Source organism: Tachysurus fulvidraco, chromosome 11 (assembly GCF_022655615.1).
Source record: "Tachysurus fulvidraco isolate hzauxx_2018 chromosome 11, HZAU_PFXX_2.0, whole genome shotgun sequence".
NCBI lineage: Eukaryota > Metazoa > Chordata > Actinopteri > Siluriformes > Bagridae > Tachysurus > Tachysurus fulvidraco.
The window spans coordinates 15,067,268-15,090,159 of record NC_062528.1 but is presented as its reverse complement, the minus strand read 5'-3'; the positions used below and the strand labels follow the sequence as shown (position 1 = coordinate 15,090,159).

General features: G+C 39.5%; 3 protein-coding genes across 11 annotated transcripts; 1 reads left to right on the top strand and 2 right to left on the bottom strand.

Annotated features, from left to right (window-relative positions):
* Positions 1-656: 656 nt before the first annotated feature.
* dhrs13a.3 (dehydrogenase/reductase (SDR family) member 13a, duplicate 3) lies at positions 657-13,538 on the bottom strand. Of its 8 annotated transcripts, XR_003440732.2 has the most exons (9): positions 13,275-13,538; positions 13,047-13,165; positions 12,829-12,952; positions 11,941-12,267; positions 11,234-11,500; positions 9,056-9,159; positions 7,851-8,020; positions 1,436-7,272; positions 657-1,343 (listed from the first exon to the last, which is right to left on the bottom strand). XR_003440732.2 is itself a non-coding variant. In XM_047820835.1 (6 exons), the coding sequence occupies exons 1-5, from the start codon at positions 13,399-13,401 to the stop codon at positions 11,241-11,243; spliced, it is 957 nt and encodes a 318-aa protein (XP_047676791.1). In that variant the 5' UTR covers positions 13,402-13,538; the 3' UTR covers positions 657-1,343; positions 11,234-11,240. The 8 variants fall into 8 exon arrangements, 2 of the variants coding, with proteins under 2 accessions (XP_047676791.1, XP_027003150.1); XR_007144414.1 differs by having other exon boundaries at positions 1,436-8,020; XR_007144415.1 differs by lacking the exon at positions 1,436-7,272.
* A 1,065-nt stretch (positions 13,539-14,603) lies between these two features.
* cryba1a (crystallin, beta A1a) lies at positions 14,604-17,106 on the bottom strand. Of its 2 annotated transcripts, none has more exons than XM_047820831.1 (7): positions 17,033-17,106; positions 16,658-16,706; positions 16,463-16,533; positions 16,260-16,378; positions 15,973-16,114; positions 15,582-15,724; positions 14,604-15,060 (listed from the first exon to the last, which is right to left on the bottom strand). In XM_047820831.1, the coding sequence occupies exons 3-7, from the start codon at positions 16,499-16,501 to the stop codon at positions 14,913-14,915; spliced, it is 591 nt and encodes a 196-aa protein (XP_047676787.1). In that variant the 5' UTR covers positions 16,502-16,533; positions 16,658-16,706; positions 17,033-17,106; the 3' UTR covers positions 14,604-14,912. The 2 variants fall into 2 exon arrangements, with proteins under 2 accessions (XP_047676787.1, XP_027003563.1); XM_027147762.2 differs by having other exon boundaries at positions 17,042-17,096.
* Positions 17,107-19,810: 2,704 nt separating this feature from the next.
* crybb1l3 (crystallin, beta B1, like 3) lies at positions 19,811-21,920 on the top strand. Its single transcript, XM_027147888.2, has 5 exons — positions 19,811-19,904; positions 20,052-20,170; positions 20,321-20,453; positions 20,832-20,974; positions 21,062-21,920. Exons 1-5 carry the CDS (start codon positions 19,839-19,841, stop codon positions 21,228-21,230), a joined length of 630 nt encoding a protein of 209 aa, XP_027003689.1. The 5' UTR covers positions 19,811-19,838; the 3' UTR covers positions 21,231-21,920.
* Positions 21,921-22,892: the final 972 nt, after the last annotated feature.

Here is a 22,892-nt window from a genome sequence, read left to right as displayed (position 1 = left end):
TATTTCTAATTATCAGGTTGGTCTCAGAAATACGCTTGTCCAATTGTGCACAGCATATCACCTACCTGTATAAGAAAAATACACTCCCAGGTTTACACACGTGCATACACACACACACACACACACACACACACACACACACACACACACACACACAATTGCATTAAAAAAAGATCACAGCTCCACCTAGTGTCTCATTCTGGAGAGTCGGCCGAGACTAAAAACATATTTTTAGGGCTGCCTACACGGAGAACTTACACATTCAGATATGAACCTTTTATAAAGTAATGCTGAAGGATTTACACAAGCCTTGAGAGTTTGATATAAGTTTTAATCCAAGTAATAATCATTAATGAAAACCTTCTACATTTAGACTAATTTAAGAAGCCTATATGTCAAAATGAACATAAAAAATGCACTTGTTTAACTAAATAAGGATTGGTTATAAATCCTCCAACAAAGGTTTTTGAGATTATAATGTATATGTTACGTAGCTGTTTATTATAATATACATGTTCTCTGAAATCAGAGTAGATACATCACCATTACAAATGATGCTCGACTTCATGAAGTTACTAGGCAAAACTATACATGCAGGTATTCACACACATACGCCGCTAAAAATATTATGAGCGTATGCTTTTTCTGAAGAAGAAGAAGAAGAAGAAGAAGAAGAAGAAGAAGAAGAAGAAGAAGAAGAAGAATTCTCACAACACCTTTTGTGCTTGGGCCCATAATTTAAAAAAATTATACAAACAGAAAACATAAAAAAAAACACACACACCTCATCTGGCAGGAGAAAACATTGAATGTGTTGTCATGGTCATGTGGATTTAAAAAACAAAAACCACAAAGCACAAAGATGCTCCAAAATTGCGTGTCATAAGTATAATTTCTTTTAAAAAAATAATAAATAAATAAATAAAAATAAACTGGTTTTCTGTGGCTAATGTTTGTGCTAAATGTTTACATGTAGCCCGTTTTCACCAGTTCATATGGCATTAATTAAAGCACACATATGGAAAATTTTGAATTTGAGTTTTACTCCGTCACATTTTGCCCTTACAAAAATAAACCATGCTAGAAAATGGGTTCACAACACACAGTCGCATTTACACACACACACACACACACACACACACACACACACACACACACACACACACACACACACACACACTTCACCTGCTGAGTTCCACAGTCTGGGCCTGGTGCACCGAGAGGGAATTTACATTTTAATAGGCAGAGCTCCTTGTGCCGCCTTCGAATGAGAGTATATGCTCAGCTGAACAGCGGGAAATGCACCCCACAGCAGAAGTTTAGAATGAACCCCAAGACAATTCCTGGTGCACACAGACAGAAAATTATATTTTTAGACCCCGTCCACACATATATTGTAAAATATACATACATATAGAAATAATTTTCTACCAACACTCATCCTTTCCTCTCTAGATATGTGCACCTGGGCTGATCATCTCAGCTCACAGTGTCGGAGTTTCTAGGTATGAAATGCATAGAGAGGTGTATTATGCAAAGCCATAATGTTGATAGTATTATCACTTTCATCGATAGTAAACAGATGGGCATGCTGTGATGCTCATGCTAAGTGAACAGGGGGTAAGTTCCAAATTGCAGCACTGGCAATGAATGCAAATCAATTTTGTCAAACTGTATTGTACTTGCCTCTTCTAAAACTATGGGAAAGCAGTTAATGGCAAAAAAAAGAAAAAGAAAACCTACATTCTTAAGGAAAATAAAATCCTCTCCTTTTTATGCCCCTCACATTTATAGTTTGGAGTGTGAAACAACACAAGATGTCACTGCTCCAGGCATGCAATCAAATGAAGGGCCCCTCCCAGGCCTAATTAATAACTATTGAACACGCTAACAACAATCAACACTAATTAAATACACGCTTGTTGACAAGAGAGCAAGCCTTATCAAAGGCACACCCCCCAAAAAAGAGGCACTGGGGTGTTGAAAAGGGGGGAGCTGGATGAAGTGAGGTTGCTCCTGTTTTCCATAATTAGTTAGCAAAGTGCCCCGAGTCACACTTTTGATTGGGAACCCCGGCAGCCAGGTGTTGTGTCTGTCACCCAGAGCAGCCAGGCAAAGCAAACCAGCCTCAATAGCCTCGAAGAAGCTCTGTTTTGTTACCGGCCACATTAGTGGTGTGGGATTGAGCTGTGTTTCGGGACACTGCCATGCAGGCCTTTCTCACTTTTTTGCTGGTGTGTACCTGTTTGTGAGGTAAAGCAGAATCTCAGTGAGCATGGGAAAGCCAGTGACGAACGTATAGGATACTGTATACTGATCGTGTGCAAAAGAATCTTCTGGGGTAAATCATAAAAACTGTATAGCTTAGAATGAACATTTCTTTAACATAAGTTTGACATAGAATAGAGTTGGATATCTGTAAAGCTGCTTTGTAAAGCACTTTATGAATAAAACTGAAACTTTATATAGCAGGGCAGGAAAAGGCAGCGTGCCATCCCCTTGGCATCACAACCAAACACATACACACATCAGGAGTAATGCTGAGTGACAGCTACCACAGGGCACGGCCCTAGCATCGACATCAGCCGTTTGTTCTCATGATCGCTCCCTGATAGGCAATTGGATTTGTCAGTGACCCTAAACAATTGCTGCGATGAGGATCAGCGGGCCTTTCCTTCCTTTGGCCCTGCTGCCCATCCTGATCAATAAAGCTGATCAATGGCCAGCAGTCGATATTGATGACTCTACTGCCTCCTCCGGAGCTGAGACAGCTGCCCAGAAGGGTGGCAGTGGACTCTCCTGGAGCACTTGTTGAGTCGTTTTTACATTCAAGGTCTAAATCAAAAATAATGTTTACACTATCACTAACTCTCCTGTCCATCACCCCTCTCTTACCAAAAGTGCACCAACAGCAGCATAAGTGCACAAACACACAAATATCTACAAAAATCCCAAATCCAATCAGTCAGGGCTGACCAGATCTGATTTTGATCAGAACCTCAAAACCATCATCTAAATTTCTGATCTAAGAGCAGCTCTCAGGATTTCTCTGGGATTAGCTGAGGTTTAGGGTCACAATCGAGAGGCTCAGCTGTGAGGGCCTGCAGACGAGCATACAGCTCCAAGTCCTGGGTAGCTGAAGAGCCTTGAGTAATAGACAAACCAAATTAAATCCCTACCTGAGCTTGAGTTTTCCTCTTGACACGAGATGGGCCTCTCTGTATATGCCTCAGCTGGGTAACCCTGTACGTCCCATGTACACATGTGCTTAAGGATTTTCTACTGTGATGACTTGAACTAACAAAGCAGTGCTGCTGATTCACATCCGTCCTATAAATAAAGGCACTTGTGGCTGAGTGGGCACGGTGAGACACACTGACCCAGAGAGTGAGAGCATGGCAGCTGCCACAATTACAGCTGATTAACAGCAAATTAAAGGGAAGACACGGAGTGGCATGATAAGTTTAACAGACATGACTTACTGCACATTTTGCAGCACAGGAGCAGCCCGGTGTCGATTTTGTTTTCCGTCCGACTGGCTCACACATCTGTCTGTGCTGTTGCTTTGGCACGCTCTTGCAATTGTCAGAGCCAAGAGGAGTTAGTTAACCATTCTCATTAATTAACAGATTTAGCCCCCCGGAGAAAAGAGCACAAAAGCACCACTGCCGAAGCTCTAACGCCGAAGTCTTGTTGATATTTGTCCATCTGGGCCTTATGTTAGTGGAGAAGGCACAAATGCAAACACATACATCCTCTAAAAAAATCAACATAGCTCATTCATCGTGGTCTGAATGAAGGCCTAGTGCAACACAATGACTGCTTTTAATCCGTCTATTCTCCATCTTACACCCAGGTTTAACCAGAACATGATCAATAATCGTGCTTTCTCTGTATTTCTCTGGCCATTTACAATGAACTTCACACAAAACACAAACCTTGAGCTGTCAAAAGAGTGCTTTGTTTACTGTTTGACCTCAGTTGTGTCTGAGATGAGCGTATAGAAAGAAAATCTGTGTTTTGTTTGGTGTGTATAATCTATTTCAGTTTCCACATAAAAACACAGCTATTTTACACACCATAGTAGTAGAATGCCACTTAACATTTCACTGACATACTGTTCACAGTTTAAAGCTCTTAAATCGCTCTTAATTCTTAAATCACATTCTTAAGTTTCAAACAAAGCATAATTTCTCCTTAGGTTTTCCTTTCGAACACCATCGCTCTTGCCTTCCACTCGCTAATCCATTAGTCAAAAATGTATAGAATGGAATAGATGTAAAGGGGGAAAAAACACACGCAAGACATTATCAACAAAAAAATCATGTGTTTTGTTAACACATTTTTTGTTATGTTGATTGAATTGATCAGAAACACACACTTACACCTTGACTTTTCCTCTTTAGGGTACAAACAGAAATGCACCTCATAGTAAATGATATAATACTCCATTCTCCTCCCCTGGTTTAACCGGCACCTCCAGGGATGGTGGTGGGGTTTTTTTGTTTGTGTTTTTTTGTTGTTTTTTTTGAAGAAAACACAATCGCTCCCCTGTGACACTTAATGTTTTTGTAAACATCCAGAACACATCGGTAATGACTGGTTAGCCAGCAAATCACTAAAATACAACAAAGGATGGCACTTTATTCCAAGGTAGCTAATTGGCAATTAGTAAAACAATTGCCGAATGCTGCAGCTCCTGTCTAAATGACAGCTTTTCCTGCACGACCCAACGCAGCAGCACACTGCATGGCACACAGCGAGCTATGCTTCCTCGTAAAATTACACTAAATTGCCAGACATGCAAAATGGGCTCATTTACCTAAATAGTGTGACTGAATGTATGTTCATCAATTTTTTGTTGTTGTTTTTTTTAAAGAAAACTAACACAAATTGGCACTTCTGGGTGAAAGTCTATTTCAGACAGAAACGGAAGAAGAGAAGGTGTACAATTAAAGCCAGCACATAATCACAGAAAAATGTGAGGCCCTTTTGCAAAAAAAAAAAAAAAAAAGTGCCTACAATACAGTTAAAGCAGATGATGAATTATTGGATCCTACAGAGCATCAATCAGGAACATGGCAAGATTCGTTGCATCTTATCCTCAGTGTCATATTAATAAACAAATTATGAAGGGCTGGAAAAAAAAAAGACAACCTTAATATTGTTTAGAAATAATAGCCCATGACCCATCACTAGATTAGGACTGTGGAGAGGCAGGGATCTTCAAACAGAAGAAAAATACACAGTTCAAATGTCACATACACTGAGGAATAAAAGATGCTGTTATAGGAAAATAATCAACAACAGAGAAGCAGTTAATATCATGGAACCTCCTCAAAAATACTTAGCTCCTGTTATCACTAATGTAACAGCAGCTATAAGAAGAAGAAGCCTTTATTTTGTCACATATCCAGATACAGTACCCCTAGAGTAGAGAGGGTTAAGGGCCTTGCTTAGGGGCCCAGCAGCAGCAGCTTGGCAGAACTGGGGCTTGAACCCTGATTTTCCAATCTAATACACAGAGCCTTAATCACTTGAGCTACCACTGCCGTGAAACAGACAATCGTTTCCTCGCTTCCTCTCATAGCCCTAACGTCCGCCATCAGGAAAATTTCCCTTTCTGGCTTTTGCATTTTCTGTCACATTTATCTGTGGCTGAATCATGAATGGGTCACACCGTGCACTACATAGGGATGTACTCGTTGTCTTTTTTACAAAAAAATCTTCTGTTTCTCGTAAGGCGAATAAGTGCAGCAAACACTCACACACTCCGAACATTTCTTCCATACATTTTCCAGATCTATTTTGCTGGAATCAAATAAGAGAATCAGTAACATGTATAGGTTGCATGTTTCATAATATACGACATGTGCATGTTATGATCCAATAACTGCAGTGCATCTGTGCTGCTCGGCATAAAAGTTATGCAGGTTTTCTCACAGGCCATTTTTCTATAAACTACCCCAAACAATTCAGGCCACTATAAAATCCATGCAAACGTGCACACTTATAAACCTGGTACTACAAAATTAAAAGGGTAATGAGAAAAGAAACCCAACAATGAGCAACAGAAACAGGTAACAGAATGACCCTGCATAATTCCAGCAGCTTCTCACCAACATGGAACAACGCTCCAACATCATCAATCACTCAGTCCCTCTGTATTGTTCAGACGGCAGAAGTGACGTGAAGCGCTGGCTTTGCCTTTATCATCCCCCTCCCCTACAAATAAATTCAGCATTTTGATTCTCCCTCACACTAAACAACAGGACATTGGAGAAATCAGCCATGTCTGTTCACACAAGGGATTGAGAGAGGGAGAGAGAGAGAGAGAGAGAGAGAGAGAGAGAGAGAGAGAGAGAGAGAGAGAGAGAGAGAGAGAGAGAGCAGAGCACAGAGAAAGAAAGGTGAGAGTTGCTCTCTGGAGTGCTCTAGTGTATTTGTAAACATTATTAATCACAGATTAGCAGATGGAGATGCTAATTGCACCTGTGGAAATAACATGACCCAAAGGATACTTCTATTTACCGACTTCAACCGGCATTTCCATGACGCGTGCCATGATAAAGAGAGAGAGAAAATGATTAATAAGCTGGATCTGAAGCCTCCAAATTGTCATCACCAAATACCCCCCCCCCACACACACACACACACACACATTAACACCCTCACCCATCAAACATACAAACATACAGTGTGCACAGAATCGGCAGCTCCATCTTCTACACTAACGTGGTACTAAACTGTGAGACACCACGTCCCAACAGACCAACATCCTGAACATCAGACCCTCAGCACCTGCTAAACCCCCCCCAGGCATGATGTTAATCAGTAATGTAGGTGCGACTTATAGCCTGCACAAGGATGGAGCATTCCTAACGGTCTTGTGTAGTGAGAAGTACAAACAAAAGGCCAGGAGATTGTGCATCATACTTCCCATTATGCAAAATGTCATTTGACATTTGAAACGATTTTATATACATACAAATATATCGATAGCTTCTTTCCAAACTGTAATCATAATAAACATATGTGAACAATATAATGGTTGCGTGTTAAGTTGCTTAATGTCAGATGGAAATGAATGGCATTTGATTCTATTGCCTACACAGTTCATTCGTTCATTTATTCCTGGTCAGGACTGTTGAGGATCTGGAGCCTGGAAACAGTATGTGTAAAGCAGGGACATATTCACTTCTCCCCATACAGGGCCAGTTTATCGTCACCAATCCACCTACCTAGCATGTTTTTTAGCAGGTCAGAAGAAATCTGAGAAGATAAAAGAAACAAGTGCAAAGACAGGGAGAACATTTCAATCCACACAACCCAAGAATGAACTGCTGGAGCTACGAGACTCATCACTCATGTACACAACATGTGTACTTCAAATATCATATATTACACTACAGTACAAAGTTTGTAGCGTTTAAATTAAATATCCTGCATTCTGTATTAGACACGTATGAGCTGTGTCTCCAATTGTGCACTATGACATGTTAGTATATCTTTTCTTTTAAGCTCTTCTCCATTTGTAGCTGTTGTTGGTGTAGCTTTGTTTGTGCAGGATAAGAATGATGAAATGGCCGGAACTTTCGTAGATGCTGTGAATGCTCTTTATACATCATCAAGAAATGGCTAAAAAAGATGATTTTTAGAAAATGTTTGGATCAGTTTCTAGTGCGAATGATTATATAGAAGATTTGTGTTTGGGACAAAACTGGTGTTGGGAACAGCACAGGTATTACCTATGTATTAGGCGCTAGTAGATCTAACCCAAGGCAGTGTACACAGAAGCACACAGTCAGCTGTTCTCCACAAACACAAGTTCCAGCTTGTCTCACACTCACCCGACCATCAGAGTTCTCGATCAATCAGGGCTCTCCCATGCAGCGATTGCTAATTGATGCACTAATCCAGTGGTTAAGTACTGTGCCCATGAGCTCGGGAGTGTGTCCAAGGCAAACACCTGGCATCGCTCATCGATGTGTCACATCTAGAGATCGGATCGAACAGCAGACTTACGGTGCATGTACACACACACACACACACACACACACACACACATGCGCAAACGAGTCTCATACAGAACTACTGACTGAGGATCACACACTACTTTAATCTTAAATTTTGAACTAACCTTGCTTTCTAGCCAAAGAAAAAAACAAAACAAACAACAAAGTCACCAACACCATTAAACAACTGCTGTTGTAGAGGGCATGCAAATTTGTAAGAGAAATTCTTAATCAAGATTGTATTTTTGTTAGATAAAGTAATATACAGTTCAAAAATATATTTAATTCATAACGAGAAAGCATTTAGTGTGTCAGCCTTCTCAAATGTTGCTTTGCTAATGCATGCTGGGATATTAGCGAAATACAAATGAGATCAGTTCCAAGGTTTGTATTTTCCTTTCTTAATCTGATCTAGAAATATCTGAACTCTAACAACTTGTATGATCATCCATTATCTTTAAAACTGCACCAAACCTTCTTGGTACATCCTTTTTTATATGTATTTTTATTTAAAATAATTATAAATTGACTGGAAGCAGATTGTTTGATGTGAAAGCCATGTCCTTTCTCTAAAACTGTAAAGTTTTATTTAAAATTGTATATTTACTATGTCTGCTTGTTTGGTTATCTAACTATTTAATTATCCAATCTAAACGAAAATTAATATAAAAACTATCTAAAGAAAATATAAATATAAAAACGTTACAAGAAAACGTTACAAATGATACATCGATTTGTTCTCAGACCTAAACATCATGATGCACATCATGGAAAGTAAAAAATGTCTATGAATCTGGTGATATATTATTTACTATAGTATCCACTGCTAATATAAGTGTCTAGTTTTTTTTTTAAAGATGCATGTGAGCACTGAAATGTTTTCAATGGCTGTCCTCAGAACAGTGTGTGTCTCTCTACAGAATGCTATGAAAGCTCAAAGAGTCAAAAGAGTGCATTTTAAAGCAGTCAATGGATTGCACATAGCAAAAAAACATCTTCCACTTATAAAGTAGCGTCTATAAGCAACAGACTAATCATACCACAAGCGCGAGTGTGAGAAAGGGTTTCACTCTGCACACCTTCGCTCTCATCGACCTCCTGGCAGCCTTGAGTCTTGGCTCTGTCTGTAACGATCCCAGCCACGCTGTGAACACCAAGATTTCTAAATTATCACAGCATAATCATAGCACACCTTAAAGACTGTTAAAGACGTTATTTCTTTTCAGCCTTGAAAGACTTGAGGTCTGGTCTGGTCACGGAGCCCTCTCAGGAAATGAAAGCGAGGCCAGTGAAAAGCAGATGAAGCCATAAAAACGGAACTGATTAGGACTACAACACACTTTCAAAATTACAGGAAATGATTTCAAATTCTCAGTATTCTCTAAAGCTTTGCAGCACCGTATCCCGATGGCTGTCATCTCGACAGATGTCTTTTTAGTTAGGGTTATGCTGCCCTCACACTCATGCTGATGATTGGCAGGTCTGGAGTGGTACAGTGGCGTGCTTGTGCCACCTAGTGATGAAACCGAAGCAGATACAATACATCTGATATCAGTTGCAACAGAAAGCCTGGGAGGTATAAAGATAAACCTGATCTAGTCATACATTTACAGATATAATACTGATAAAGAAATAAATATACACTTCTCTGAGCTGAACCTACACTAACAAATAACTGATATACACTAACGTCCACTTTATTAGGAACACCTTTCCACATGAACATTTATGCAGCTATCTAACCAGACAATCACATGCCAGCTGAACAAAGCATAAAATCATGCAGGTGCACGTCAATAACTTCAGTTAATGTTCATAACAAACATAAGTATGTAGAAAAGTTGGAATTTATGTGACTTTAATGTGTGGCATTTTTAGAAATTTCATAAACTGCTCATCTTCTGAGATTTTCATACAAAAGAGTGTCCAGACTTTACAGAGAATAGCTGGAAAAACAAATAACATCCCGTGTGTGAAGGAGCTGCAGCTGGAAGACCTTATTTATGAGAGAGATCAGAAGAGAATGAGCAGACTGATCTGAGCTGAAAAGAACTCTATAGTAACTCAAATAATCTTAAAATACTCTCTGCAAACGTGGTCAGAAGAAAAACATCTTCCTGTAACATGCACAAAACAACAAACTTTGATGTGGATGGGCTAGAAAAACACAAGACCAAGTCATGTTCCACTCCTGTCAGCCAAGAACTAGAGTCTTAGGCAACCATGGGCACAGAAAAAAAAAGTGTTTGCCCATGATAGCCTTAGATTCTAGTTCTTGGCTGACAAATCTTCAGTGGAACCTTTTTATGGATTTTATGTAGATGCTGCTTCAACCCGTCCACATGATGATTTGTACATGCTGATATGCTTTTTTGCTCACCGCAGTTGTAAAGAGTAATTATACGAGTTACTGCATCTTTCTTGGCAGCTCAAAACAATCTGGCGATTTTGTCTGACCCCTTTCTCTTTTCCACCCACAGAACTGTCACTCACTCAGAGCTTTTTTGCTTTTCGCATGATTCTGTGTAAACTCTAGACTGCTGAGTGTGAAAATCTCCAGAGATCAGCAGTATTTGTAATACTCAAACCAACCTATCTGGTGCCAACATGCATACCACAGTTAGAGTCATGAAGATCACATTTTTTCTTCTTTCTTATGTTTGTTATGAACATTAACTGTAGCTCTTGACCTGTATCAGCATGATTTCAGGCTTTGTGCTGCTCCCACATGATCGGCTGTTTGGATGACACCAGAAAAGTGCAAGTTTACCGGGTATTAACGCGGACATTTCATGTATATACTGTACCCATTGTTTTATTTTTCCTTCTTTGCTGTGTTAAGAAAAGACACTAGTGCTGCTAGAAAACCTAAATATTATGAAATGTACCGTATATTGTAACAGTTTCTTCAAACTTTATTTAGAAGCTTAGTTTAATTAATATGACACTACATGTTATACATGTAATAAATCAGCATGTTATGACATTTTTATTGTTCCAGATACAAACAGCCCTTAAGTTTCCCTTTATATATTCCGGTTCACAGGAATTCCTGTTATAGTGACAAATTCCAGGGTATTCCAATGGCAGTTTACTTCCTTAAACCAAACAACATCAGTTTAATGTAAAATGAACATTTTAATCTATAATCACACAATATCACCACACTGGCATTAGGCACCCGGTGGTCATTTAGTAAACCCCTGAAGCTCTCATACCTCTCACTCATGACAGGCCACACATCCTCTCGCTCACTTCCCACAGCTTTTTGGCCAGCCCATCATCTCGGGCCATGTCACTGACATTGCATAGGGCACAAGAAGAGAAGTATCGGCCACTAAGAGGCTCCAAGCCCTCCTGGAGGGCACAGTGCAGCGTAGTCTGAGCACCGCTGTCTGGGGTCAGAAAGAAGAACTTGGAGATGATCAGCATCGGCAGCCTCATCCAAAAAAGTATATAGCGTCCCAGTTCTGTAGCTACAACTCCTGAAATGAAAGAGATATATGGGGAGAATATATGCAGTGAGCCTTATCTCAGTCACACTAGAGCAAACAAGGGTCCAAGCAATGAAACAATGTGTAAATAGATAGATAGATAGATAGATAGATAGATAGATAGATAGATAGATAGATAGATAGATAGATAGATAGATAGATAGATAGATAGATAGATAGATAGATAGATAGATGCTATACTAACATGGAATGAGTCTTAACTTTGTCTTTAAGTCTTTAACTGATCTGCATCATTGCTGTGTTGAAAAGAGCCATGGCCTGTTTATATTTTGCCCAAGAGTATATAATAGATATTTTAAACACTCTGTGCCAAAGATGCGACTTGAACATGGCATGGAGCTCGTCATCATATTAGTCAACACTCTGAGAGCTAAAGACACAAAAATGGTATATCTGATTTGATCACTAACCAGGATGCAAGCTGTAACAGGTCACACTGCTGCCCTCTAGACGGTTGGCCAGCTCTCGGGTAAACAGAACATTACAGAGTTTGCTATGGCAGTAGGCCATGAAGATGTGCCACAATGACTCTCCTGACACCAAATCCTTGTGTGTGCTGAGAGTGCTGAAGTCCACAGAGCCCAGGCAATGAAGCTTAGCTGACACATTGACGATTCGACTCTGCCCTGATGCCTTCAGCCGATCCAGAAGTAGCAGTGTCAGAAGAAAGTGGCCCAGATGGTTAACCATGAACGCCATGCCAAAGCCATCCTCGGTTTTGCCTCCTGCCATCACTCCTTGATAAAATATTTTTATTTTATGTTACTTTGCTCATATTTCAAAATTGTGTGTTTTAAATAAACAACAAAACAGTGCAAGACAAAGCCCAGGCCTCACTCACAAACACATACACACTCTCTCTGTCTCTCTCCATCTCTCTCTCACACACACTCTCACACTCTCACACACACACACACTCATTTGTACACACCAACACTATGTCTTAGTGTGTGGATCCCATGGACACCCGGGCTCCATAATTCTCAGAGAGTTGACTGACATGCATGCATGCACACAAACGCCTGCGGACACATACACACACACACACACACACACACACACACACACACACACACACACACTGCATTGCCTACTACTTTTAAATGAAGCTACAAACAATCTGCTGCTAACTCTTAATATTTACAAGCGTGCATCTTTTTGCTACAGAAGACCTTGTAGAACCTTGTAGTACTTAGTTCTCAGTTCTGTTTTGTTTTCTGTAGCTCTGATAAATCAAGTCGTTATCCCATAGCCTGCCTCCAGTTTCCTCTTTCTCTACCAAAACATGCAACAGTCACCTGCATTGTTGATGAGCAGGTCCAGTCTGGGCTCAGTCTTGAGAAATGTCTCAGCAAAATCACGCACGGACTTCAAACTGGCCAGGTCCAGATGCATAAACAACACCTCTGTATTACCAGTTTCCTACAAAACACAGACACCAATATTGACTATGTTGCACTGTACACCACCAAAGCCCTGATTCAGACTTTTTCATAACACCATGACATTACTTCACCCTTCTGATGTCATATGCAGCAGCCTCAGCTTTCTCCTTGTTTCTGCAGGCCAGAATAACTCTTGCCCTTCGCCTGGCCAGATCCATGGCTGTTGCCTTCCCAATGCCAGTGTTAGCACCTGTAATACAAATATTTCTTTTATAACCACAGTAAACCGTGCAGTCTGCCAGCAACCCTGCATTTGGTGACACTTGTAAACGAGGTGATTTTGCAGTGTTATAACTCACCAGTGACTACAGCTGTCTTTCCCTGCAGCATCTCTGCACTTTTACACCTGGCACATCGAAAACCATTGTAATAAATAAGTATATATGCAGCAACAGCAGCTGTTATTATCGCCAACACGACAGACATTATTGTCTCTGCTGTATTCGGACAGTCCTGGTGTCAATTAGAATAATATTCGGTAAACTTCGATATCGTCTTGAAGTTCTATGTTTTCGTAGCGTCAACGTTTCAGATGACGTCACCGCCCTACTTCCGGATCTCCCCGCCGCAGACTTCCCGTTAGGCCACTAGGTGACGCACGTGTTGTTTTGTTTTGTTTTTCCCCTGCCATCATCCTCAAGGCTCTTGATCTGATACAAACCCTGGATCTGTTTTTTTTATCTTTACTGCTGTAGTGATACAAAAATGTTTTGGCAAAATGTTTCCACACCCAGTTTGGCTTTTTAGTAAACTAGCACAATAACATCAGTAGTCAAACAAGAATAACAGAATTAAATGTGAATGGATCTTGCTAAAAAAAAAATCAGCTGTTATGGACAATTACCAATTGTTTTCTATGTGTATCTGTATGTATTGCAAAGAAATGTTGAATCCATGGATTGTATCTACAATGTAATTATAGACATTATAGATATATATATATATGTGTGTGTGTGTGTGTGTGTGTGTGTGTGTGTGCCCGTGTGTGTGTGTGTGTGTGTGTGTGTGTGCCCGTGTGTGTGTGTGTGTGTGTGTGCCCGTGTGTGTGTGTGTGTGTGTGTGTGTGAGAGAGAGAGAGAGAGAGAGAGAGAGAGAGAGAGAGAGAGAGAGACTATCTGTGTGTGTGTGTGTGTGTGTGTGTGTGTGTGTGTGTGTGTATGTATAAAAATTCCCACAACAGGATGTCTATTATATCATTACAATCCCAATACATATAAATAGGTATTTTTATGTTTTTTCTTTGCTTTTATATATGTATTTATTTATATAAATATATAAATATATTTATTTATATATGTATAGTATAGTATAGTGTGTGTATATATAGTATATGTAGTATATTTGTTGTTGTGGGGTTTTTTTAGGATGGGGTGACAAATTTTAAATTGTTCATTTGAAACTACGGACACTCCATCACAAGTTTAAGCATTAAAAAATAATGACTATGTAAAATACCCATTCTTACATATTAATAAAAAAACACTAAAAAGGGTTTAAATACACTAAAATACAGAGATCTGCATTTTTAAGTCATTTGTTTTCACAACAAATCAGCAGGTAATTTATTGTCATTGTTTTGGAAAGAGGAAAAATACTCAAAATATTTTTATGTTTTATTTCTTTGCTTTTATTGATCACTTTAGCATTGATCACACTGTGACAATGATAAGTACTGAATTCCCATCACTGCTTTATTCATGGCTACTGCATGCTTGTGATCTGTCACTCCCATATTTTTGGAAATGGCAAGAGCAAAGCATTTAACACTTTGCCATGTAGCACCAGAAATCAAGCTTGTGCCATAACTGGTCTGGTCATAGCAGAAATGGAAGAGCAGAGGAAAGGAGGAGGTAGAGGATGAAGATGAGAAGGAGGGGGAGGATGAGGAGTTGAGCAAGGAGGTGGAAATTGGCATGGGAGGGTGAAGAGGGGAGTCCTCATTGCTGGACACGGCGAAGCGATTGCACCTGGAAGGTGCTGGCATGGGATCCCCACTCCCGGTAGTGTTTATACTCGCCTCCATGGCAGTCACACTCCAAGAGATACTGGTAGCCACGGAAGCCAGGGTATTGGTAGCAAATCCAGCTAGAATATGAGAAGGAAGTGAGAAAGTGAGGTAGAACAATAGGCTGACTTTCTCAAAGTTAGACTGGGAGGATTAAACAGGTTCCAAATTTTAAAATAGTAATCTACTATATATTCATTATGGACTTCAGGATTAAACTGTAATTAGGTGAAAGAGTTAATTATATTAACCATCATTAAATATAGAAGAGCATTAAGAGGAATTAAAAGCTGTTTAAAGCAAAAAAAATTGGTTTGATAAAGTTATTACCGAATACTTCATCACATTTAGAACATTCAAAGCAAACGTTTGAAGAGATATCATACTGACTTCCCCACCAATAATAGCTTAGCATACATTATTTTACCATTTTTTGTTATTTGTTATAATAAAGGAACAGGGATTACACTGCTATAAATTACGTTCATAGTTTCTTGTCATAAGGGTGTGACACTGTGAAAAGCCTTTTATTTAAAAAAATAATAGGCAATACACAAGGAAAAAGAGAGAGTATAGAAGAAATAGAATGCACGATACTTACGCCCCACTTTGGACCTGCATGGATCCGATCTCGTTGTTTGGCCAGCCCATGGCCTGAAGAGAGGGATAATCATCACTTATCTCCCACTGGCGTCCAATGAAATTCTCTTTCTCAAAGACTATGATCTTTGACTCCTTATGGTTCTGCAAATATCAGAGCAGTCTTTTCATGTTTGTGCATGCAATCCAATACAAGCAGTACAATGTCATTTATTTATTTATTTATTTATTTATATATATATATATATATATATATATATATATATATATATATATATATATATATATATATATATAAGTATACTTGTTTTCTATAAGATTACTGTATCATTATGAATGGTGAACAATAAATTAGGTGTTTATAACAGCATATAACAGTATATAAGTCTCACAGCACAGCAGATTGGGCGGAAGGACATCAGTCTCTCAATATGGTAGGCATTGCTGCCACTCCATGCTTCCCAGCGAGGGTAGTCTCCTCTCTCAAGAATGAACTGCTGCCCACAGAAACTGGAGTGCTCATAACCCACCCAGCTACCCAAGCACACACATGCACAACAATGTTAAGGAGCACAATACTGTACATCAGCAATTTGAAAGTCTTATCGGAAAACAAATATCAGCATAAGTCTTCATTTTTTTCCCCCTCACAACTACGGCAACATGGCTGAGAACTTACGCTCCACACTCCACCTTCAGTGAACGAACATTGTCAATTCCACACTCCATGATGTTCTTGCTGGAAGAAGTAAAGTCCATGTGTTTGCCCTGGAAGTTCTCCTGGTCATATACTGTGATCTAGACAGTAAAGTGTAACAGCTTATAAAAAAAAATGAAGTCTGTTTTTATTTAAGTATATTTGCAGACTAACTACAGACTCACCTTCCATGGTCCTGTTGGCATTGGGTTTGTCTGAGCCATGCTTATAAATACCTCAATACTGAGTAATTGACCTGAGAAACACAAACGTACACACACAATAAGGTAATGGAAACATGCATAGGGCTATGTATGTTTGGCAGTTAAGCTAGAAATGCATTTATTAAGGCAAAATGGAAAGAATATCAGAATCAATACCAGTATTGCCCTAACTAGCCAGATTTCACAAAGCTCACTGCTTCTTTCACTGATTATGCAAAAAGAACAAACACACAAAACAGGATCAACATTCACAATGCATTTTAATGATCAAAACATAATCTGTTATTAACTAATTATAACAGAAGAATCAATAAATTATCCAGAATATGACAAATTTCATTACAAATTTGCATGGTCCTTTGAGTGAATGTGCAATGTTCAGTATGTGGTTAAATGCATGCATGTTGTGTTTATTTTGGTCCATGAGGAACACTACAGTATGTTGTGCTATGGTGCCTCGCTACCAAAGATTTTTGCAAGACGGATAGAAAATGACACAAGTGACTGAAAGGACTGATATGTACAGCTTACCTGACCTACCTAATAAACGGCTGTCAAGGGGCTCCACACAACGGTGTCCCGACCTCACACTGGGATCTATTTATACATGGCTTGGCTGACAGGAAAGCTAGGCCACAGGCCAACCAACGGTCAGCACTTTGCTCCAGGCCTCATTGTTCACACCTGAGCCACTGGCTTTGCACAACCCGCATTACCGGCTGCCAGGAGGGCACCGTGCCCACTACGGTACCCTGCCAGGCCAGTTGCTTACATACATAGTTTTACACATGACAGTTTTGTCAGGAGAAAGACCCACATCCGCACAGAGGGAGTCTGTCCTAGTTAGAGATCATTCTACACAACGCTACTTCCTGCATCACATTTACATATTACCTTTATCACCAAAGCAAATAAAGCTAAGTCATTTGTCAAATGTTTACATTTTAATTGCGGAAATAAAAAAATGATCATAAAGACCATCTTTGGGAACCATCTGTTCATTACTCTCAACCCTCAGACACACAGCACTTCAACTGACCTCCTGTTCTTACATACACCCACACATAAATGCATGCACACACACACACACACACACACACACACACACACACACACACACACACACACACACATAAGCCTTTACATGTCTATCCATTCAACATCCGTGTCCTGCCCACTCTTTTGATTTTATGCAAAGCAGGCTGCTGGACAAGGCTAGAGGGGACCACGAGGAGGAGTGTGACATGGTGGAAAGAAAAGTGAGATGATGTGCAGTAAATAAGTCTTTTTAATCTAAAGAACATTATTTTGGAATATCTTGTTAAACATGAAGATAATTGTGATATAGACAAGTCTGTTCAATTTCATTAACAAATGCTGCTATTGTGGCACAAAATTTGTTTATCTATTTGAATCAAGTAGCAATTCGAACTGATTCGTGTCAAATTCTCTGGATTCTCTGTTTAAGTCAAGGTCATAGAATCCAAAAGCCAAAAACACAGTAAACAGTCCAGTAGTACACATAAAAACACATCAGACCACTGTGTGTGCTGAATCTAGACTAGCCTACTAAAGTCAGCACATTGTACTCAAATCCTACATGGATAGAGAGAGAGAGAGAGAGAGAGAGAGAGAGAGAGAGAGAGAGAGAGAGAGAGAGAGAGAGAGAGAGAGAGAGAGAGAGAGAGAGAGAGAGAGAGAGAGAGAGAGAGAGGAATGAAGGGATACTGGGATAGCAGGACAGAGTGAGCTGGGGTGGTGGGAATTATGGTGTGGACTGGCTTTTTGCTGACACTGGTGGGTGTCCAGCTGAGTCCTGGAACAAAGCATCATACAGAGTCAGCAAGGTCAGCTCCTAAAAACCAACGCTTTTATCCAATGGCCTGGTGGCATTCTGGCTCAGTAGCATCACTGGGGTGTGTTTGTATATATATATAACCCTCCCTGTGGCTGGAAAGAGCTTCATTTGGGCCTTGCCATCTTTTCCTGTGCCAGCACCTCTCTTACATTCCATCGCTCACTTCTTGACTGCAGTGTTTGGGTGAGATTCGGGTGGGGTAAATGGATAATGAAAGAGATACCATTACTGGGATTAAAGAGGATCCCGTCTCATGGGAAGCTCATATAATCCAATATCATTTAAGGTGCTGAGTGTAGAATTCAAACAGTGATCCTAGTTACTATATAATTTAAAGTAAAGCACTGCACTTTTTTTTACAATAGATATCTGAATCTTTGTTGAGTGCTAAACATTGTCACACCTATTTTCACACCTTTGTGTTGTATTGATCCTTAAAACAATGTACCTTTATTCATGCAAATTAGGCTTTTACTTTTTTAAATATGGATTTGTCATTGGATGATGTCATTGTCAAAAAAATGTCTTTGGATGAAGACAGTCTTAAGAGAAAAAATACTGAAATAATTGGAAAATACTTTCTTAATAGTTTATAAAGATGACAACACAGGCTGTATGGGGGGCACGGTGGCTTAGTGGGTAGCACGTTTGCCTCACACCTTCAGGGTCGGGGTTTGATTCCCGCCTTCGCCTGGTGTGTGCGGAGTTTGCATGTTCTCCCTGTGCCACGGGGGTTTCCTCCGGGTACTCCGGTTTCCTCCCCTGGTCCAAAGACATGCATGGTAGGTTGATTGGCATCTCTGGAAAATTGTCCGTAGCGTATGAGAGTGTGTGTGTGTGCGCCCTGTGATGGGTTGGCACTCTGTCCAGGGTGTATCCTGCCTTGATGCCCAAAGACGCCTGAGATAGGCACAGGCTCCCCGTGACCCGAGGTAGTTCGGATAAGCAGTAGAAAATGAGTGAGAACACAGGCTGTTTTATTTTTTTATTTTTTTATTTTTTTAGTATAAAATCTAATCCAATGAAATACCTAAAAATTTGGATGAACCTGTACAATATAATTTCATGTTGTCTTCACTCTACAAAGTCTGGTGTGGTATGCGAGTCCTTTGACATGTATATCATAATGACATCTACAGTGAGATGAACGCTGTTCTGTTAAATGTTGTTGTTCTGTTAAAATATTTTTTACAACAGAGAATATAGCTTATATATTCATATATATCCAAAAACCTGAAAAATGACTAGATCTTCATGGCATTTGACAGGTTCACCTAATTAAGACTGACTACTGTAGGTTTCAAGTAGTTAAGTATGTGTTTTGAGATCCTATGAGACACAAGGGCTGGAAAATACTAGTGATATAAACAATGTTTACTGCTGCCTTAAAAATAGAGAGCTTCCCCTTTTTAACAGGGTAACAAAATGATCACAGTGCTTTAATTATTTCACTTGTCCTCTGTTTCTGTAGCCTCAGTCATGTCTCATACCGCAGTGCAGGGGAGTATTGGGAGCCGTTCTTCCATGGGGATGCACACATACAAAGTAAGTCAACACTCTTCTTTATTACCAGTAAATGAGATTAATACGTTGTTCATTTCACTTCACCATATTCTTGAATACTGAAAAGCATGTAAAGTGTGTGCCAAATAATTTAGTTGAAAATCTCTGTCATATTACATGTATGACTAGATATATCTGTACGAGTGTGAGAATTTCCAAGGTCGCTGTATGGAGTTGAACGGCGAGTGTCGTAATATCTGCGATAAGGGCTTTGATCGTGTGCGTTCCATCAGAGTGGAGTGTGGCCCGTAAGTCTGTAGCCAAACCAGTGACGTACACAGTGTTGTACTGAGCTGTACACCAAACACTTAAACAAAAAAACAAAAAACTTTGTCCTAGTGGCTCTGGATTTTTCTTTAGTGTATTTGAATATACAGCATGTTTTTCAATGGTTTCAGGTGGGTGGGTTACGAACAGCAAGACATGCATGGTGAGATGTTCATGTTGGAGAAGGGAGAGTATCCTCGCTGGGACACCTGGTCCAATAGCCACCGTTGTGATTGTCTCATGTCACTCAGGCCAGTCCGCATGGTGGGTGAATTAGAGGCACAAGATTATCAGCTAATTTTCACCTGGTCACTAGTTTGATGATGCAAATAACTTCAGTTTTATGTTTTGATTCATATCTATTCAGGTTCAAAAATGCTGGTATAACTTGCTGTATGACAGATTTACGATTACAACGTTTTCTTTGGGCAGCAGATGCCGGACAACATGATGTAATATATTGCACAGATTAGCTCAGCAAATTATGTATTGATCTGATAAATAACATTTTTAGTTTTGGTTTGAATTTTGTTTAGCATAGCTTTAATCTATAGAAGCTTGAGAAGTATAAATATCCTTTTAACAAGTCAATGGATTAAGGAGAACGTATATAAAAATGTATCTGTTCCTGTTTCCTTACAGGATTCCCAGGATCATAAGATCTGCCTGTATGAGTGTGCAAACTTTGAGGGTCGTAAGATGGAGGTTTGTGATGAGGACATCCCCAGTATGTGGTCCTATGGCTTCTATGACAGAGTAGCAAGCATTCAGGTCTCCGGAGGAACGTATGTCAACTGTTTTTTAAAGTCGACGTCAGTACTATAAAGAGAGATTACTTTCACAAATGAACAGTTCAAATTGTTGTGTTGTAGGTGGGTTGGGTACCAGTACCCTGGCTATCGTGGATACCAGTACCTGTTTGAATATGGCCCCTACAAGCACTGGAATGACTGGGGAGCCAACCATCCACAGATCCAGTCCATCCGCCGAGTGCGAGACATGCAGACACACCGACGAGGCTGCTTCGAAATGACTGCGTAAATGACACAACAGGAGCTGATGGACAGGTTGTAGGAAAGGCTCTGGGGTGAATAAAATTATCCCTCAATTTACATAGACCACTTCAGCACAGAATGAAGAGATTGACTGGTTTATAAGAACCTACATGAAGCTAAAGCTCACATAGTCAGACCATTTCTCTTGCATTCACCTATATTTATTTATAATGTGTTAGATAGATATAAAATTGCCCTTTTTTAATTAATTGAGCACTTTCCCAACAATGAAAGATTTTTTAAATCCACACTAGCTATATCTCCAAAAAATGAGCATCGACCTCTTACTGAAGCATAAATCATAAACCCTGGACTCTTAATCTTTTTAGAAAAGGCTCATTATGTACAATAGGCTTAACTGTATAAGGATTTCATTTTCTGCTGTTATTTGTGGACAAGATTCACATCCCCATCGTTTTATATGATGACGGGACTGTGTGGTCCTGTCACACATATCTCACTCAGGGATGCTGGCATTTGGAAATTATATTTCCCACAAAGACAAATAAAGATCTCAGACCTCAGTATTATAAAAAATTGCTTTTTTCTTTATTTAGATTGCAGTGTACACATAATGACCACTTTATTAAGTTCCCTAACCTTGTAGTTGCACCTATAGGTCATGTAATCATTTATAGGTAAACACAGAAGAAGAACCACCCCTGATTATATATTATATGGGTGATGGACCATTCTGAGCACAGCAGAGTTATTGATAGTAAATGTGATAGTGATAGTGATAGTGATAGTGGCATATTAGTGTGCAAGTATGCTGTGTGTCATGTTTTACATTTTGATGTAATCCTTTGCAAAGCAACCCTAAGCTAGGTGGAATACAGCTTATTAAAAAATATAAATAAAAATAAAAAATAATAATTAAATTTCCATGCACAGCTCAAAATTACAGTTCTCGGCCCTGTTTGCCTTGAGTTTGCATGCCTGTGCTTTGCAGTTTCTTCCATGTATTCTAGTTTACTTTCCCAGTCTAAAGACATGTTTTCTAGACACCTTGGCATCTGCAAATGTATGTAGCGTGTGAATGGGTGTGTGAGTGTGCATGTGATTGTGCTCTATGATGGGGTCCAGTGTTCTCTGCGTTGAGTTTACAGGATGGATGGATGGATGGATGGATGGATGAATGAATGAATGAATGAATGAATGAATGGATGGATGGATGGATGGATGGATGGATGGATGGATGGAATATTGCTATATACCTACAAGTGACTATTAAGTTTTAGCCATTCCCATGTGTGTTTTCACATGGTTCTCTGTTGAATGCATTTCTTCCAAAAGCTGCACAAATTACATTTTTATGTGTACTTGTATGTCTTGGGTAATAGAGTAAATTGCACAGGATTTTTACACTACACTTGTTTTTAATTAAACTACAGTTTCATTTAAATTACAGGTTAGCTAGCTAAGTTTCAAAACTTTTGTAGTTTTCCTTTTACAATCAAAAATGGTATGATCCACTATAGGGGTGTCAGAGTGTAAATATGCTGGGGAAATACATGTTAGTGTTTAATATTAAAATATTTCCTATGCGTGATTTAAAGTGATTTGAAGTTTTTAGAATCCCAACATTTTGTCTTAAAATGCCTTAACTAATTTTAACCTGATCCACATTTCATTTCCATTTCCTCGA

Excerpts from the sequence above, each read along its gene's own strand:
- dhrs13a.3 (XM_047820835.1), bottom strand. The coding sequence starts at position 13,401 with ATGTCTGTCGTGTTGGCGATAATAACAGCTGCTGTTGCTGCATATATA. Across the intron at positions 12,268-12,828 it reads CCTGCTCATCAACAATGCAG|GAGTGATGGCAGGAGGCAAA; the intron begins GTGACTGTTGCA and ends TATTTTATCAAG. Across the intron at positions 11,501-11,940 it reads CTGTTACAGCTTGCATCCTG|GAGTTGTAGCTACAGAACTG; the intron begins GTTAGTGATCAA and ends CTTTCATTTCAG.
- cryba1a (XM_047820831.1), bottom strand. The coding sequence starts at position 16,501 with ATGGCTCAGACAAACCCAATGCCAACAGGACCATGGAAG. Across the intron at positions 15,725-15,972 it reads TCCGCCCAATCTGCTGTGCT|AACCATAAGGAGTCAAAGAT; the intron begins GTGAGACTTATA and ends TGATATTTGCAG. Across the intron at positions 15,061-15,581 it reads ATGCAGGTCCAAAGTGGGGC|CTGGATTTGCTACCAATACC; the intron begins GTAAGTATCGTG and ends CTCATATTCTAG.
- crybb1l3 (XM_027147888.2), top strand. The coding sequence starts at position 19,839 with ATGTCTCATACCGCAGTGCAGGGGAGTATTGGGAGCCGTTCTTCCATG. Across the intron at positions 20,171-20,320 it reads ATCAGAGTGGAGTGTGGCCC|GTGGGTGGGTTACGAACAGC; the intron begins GTAAGTCTGTAG and ends CAATGGTTTCAG. Across the intron at positions 20,975-21,061 it reads ATTCAGGTCTCCGGAGGAAC|GTGGGTTGGGTACCAGTACC; the intron begins GTATGTCAACTG and ends GTTGTGTTGTAG.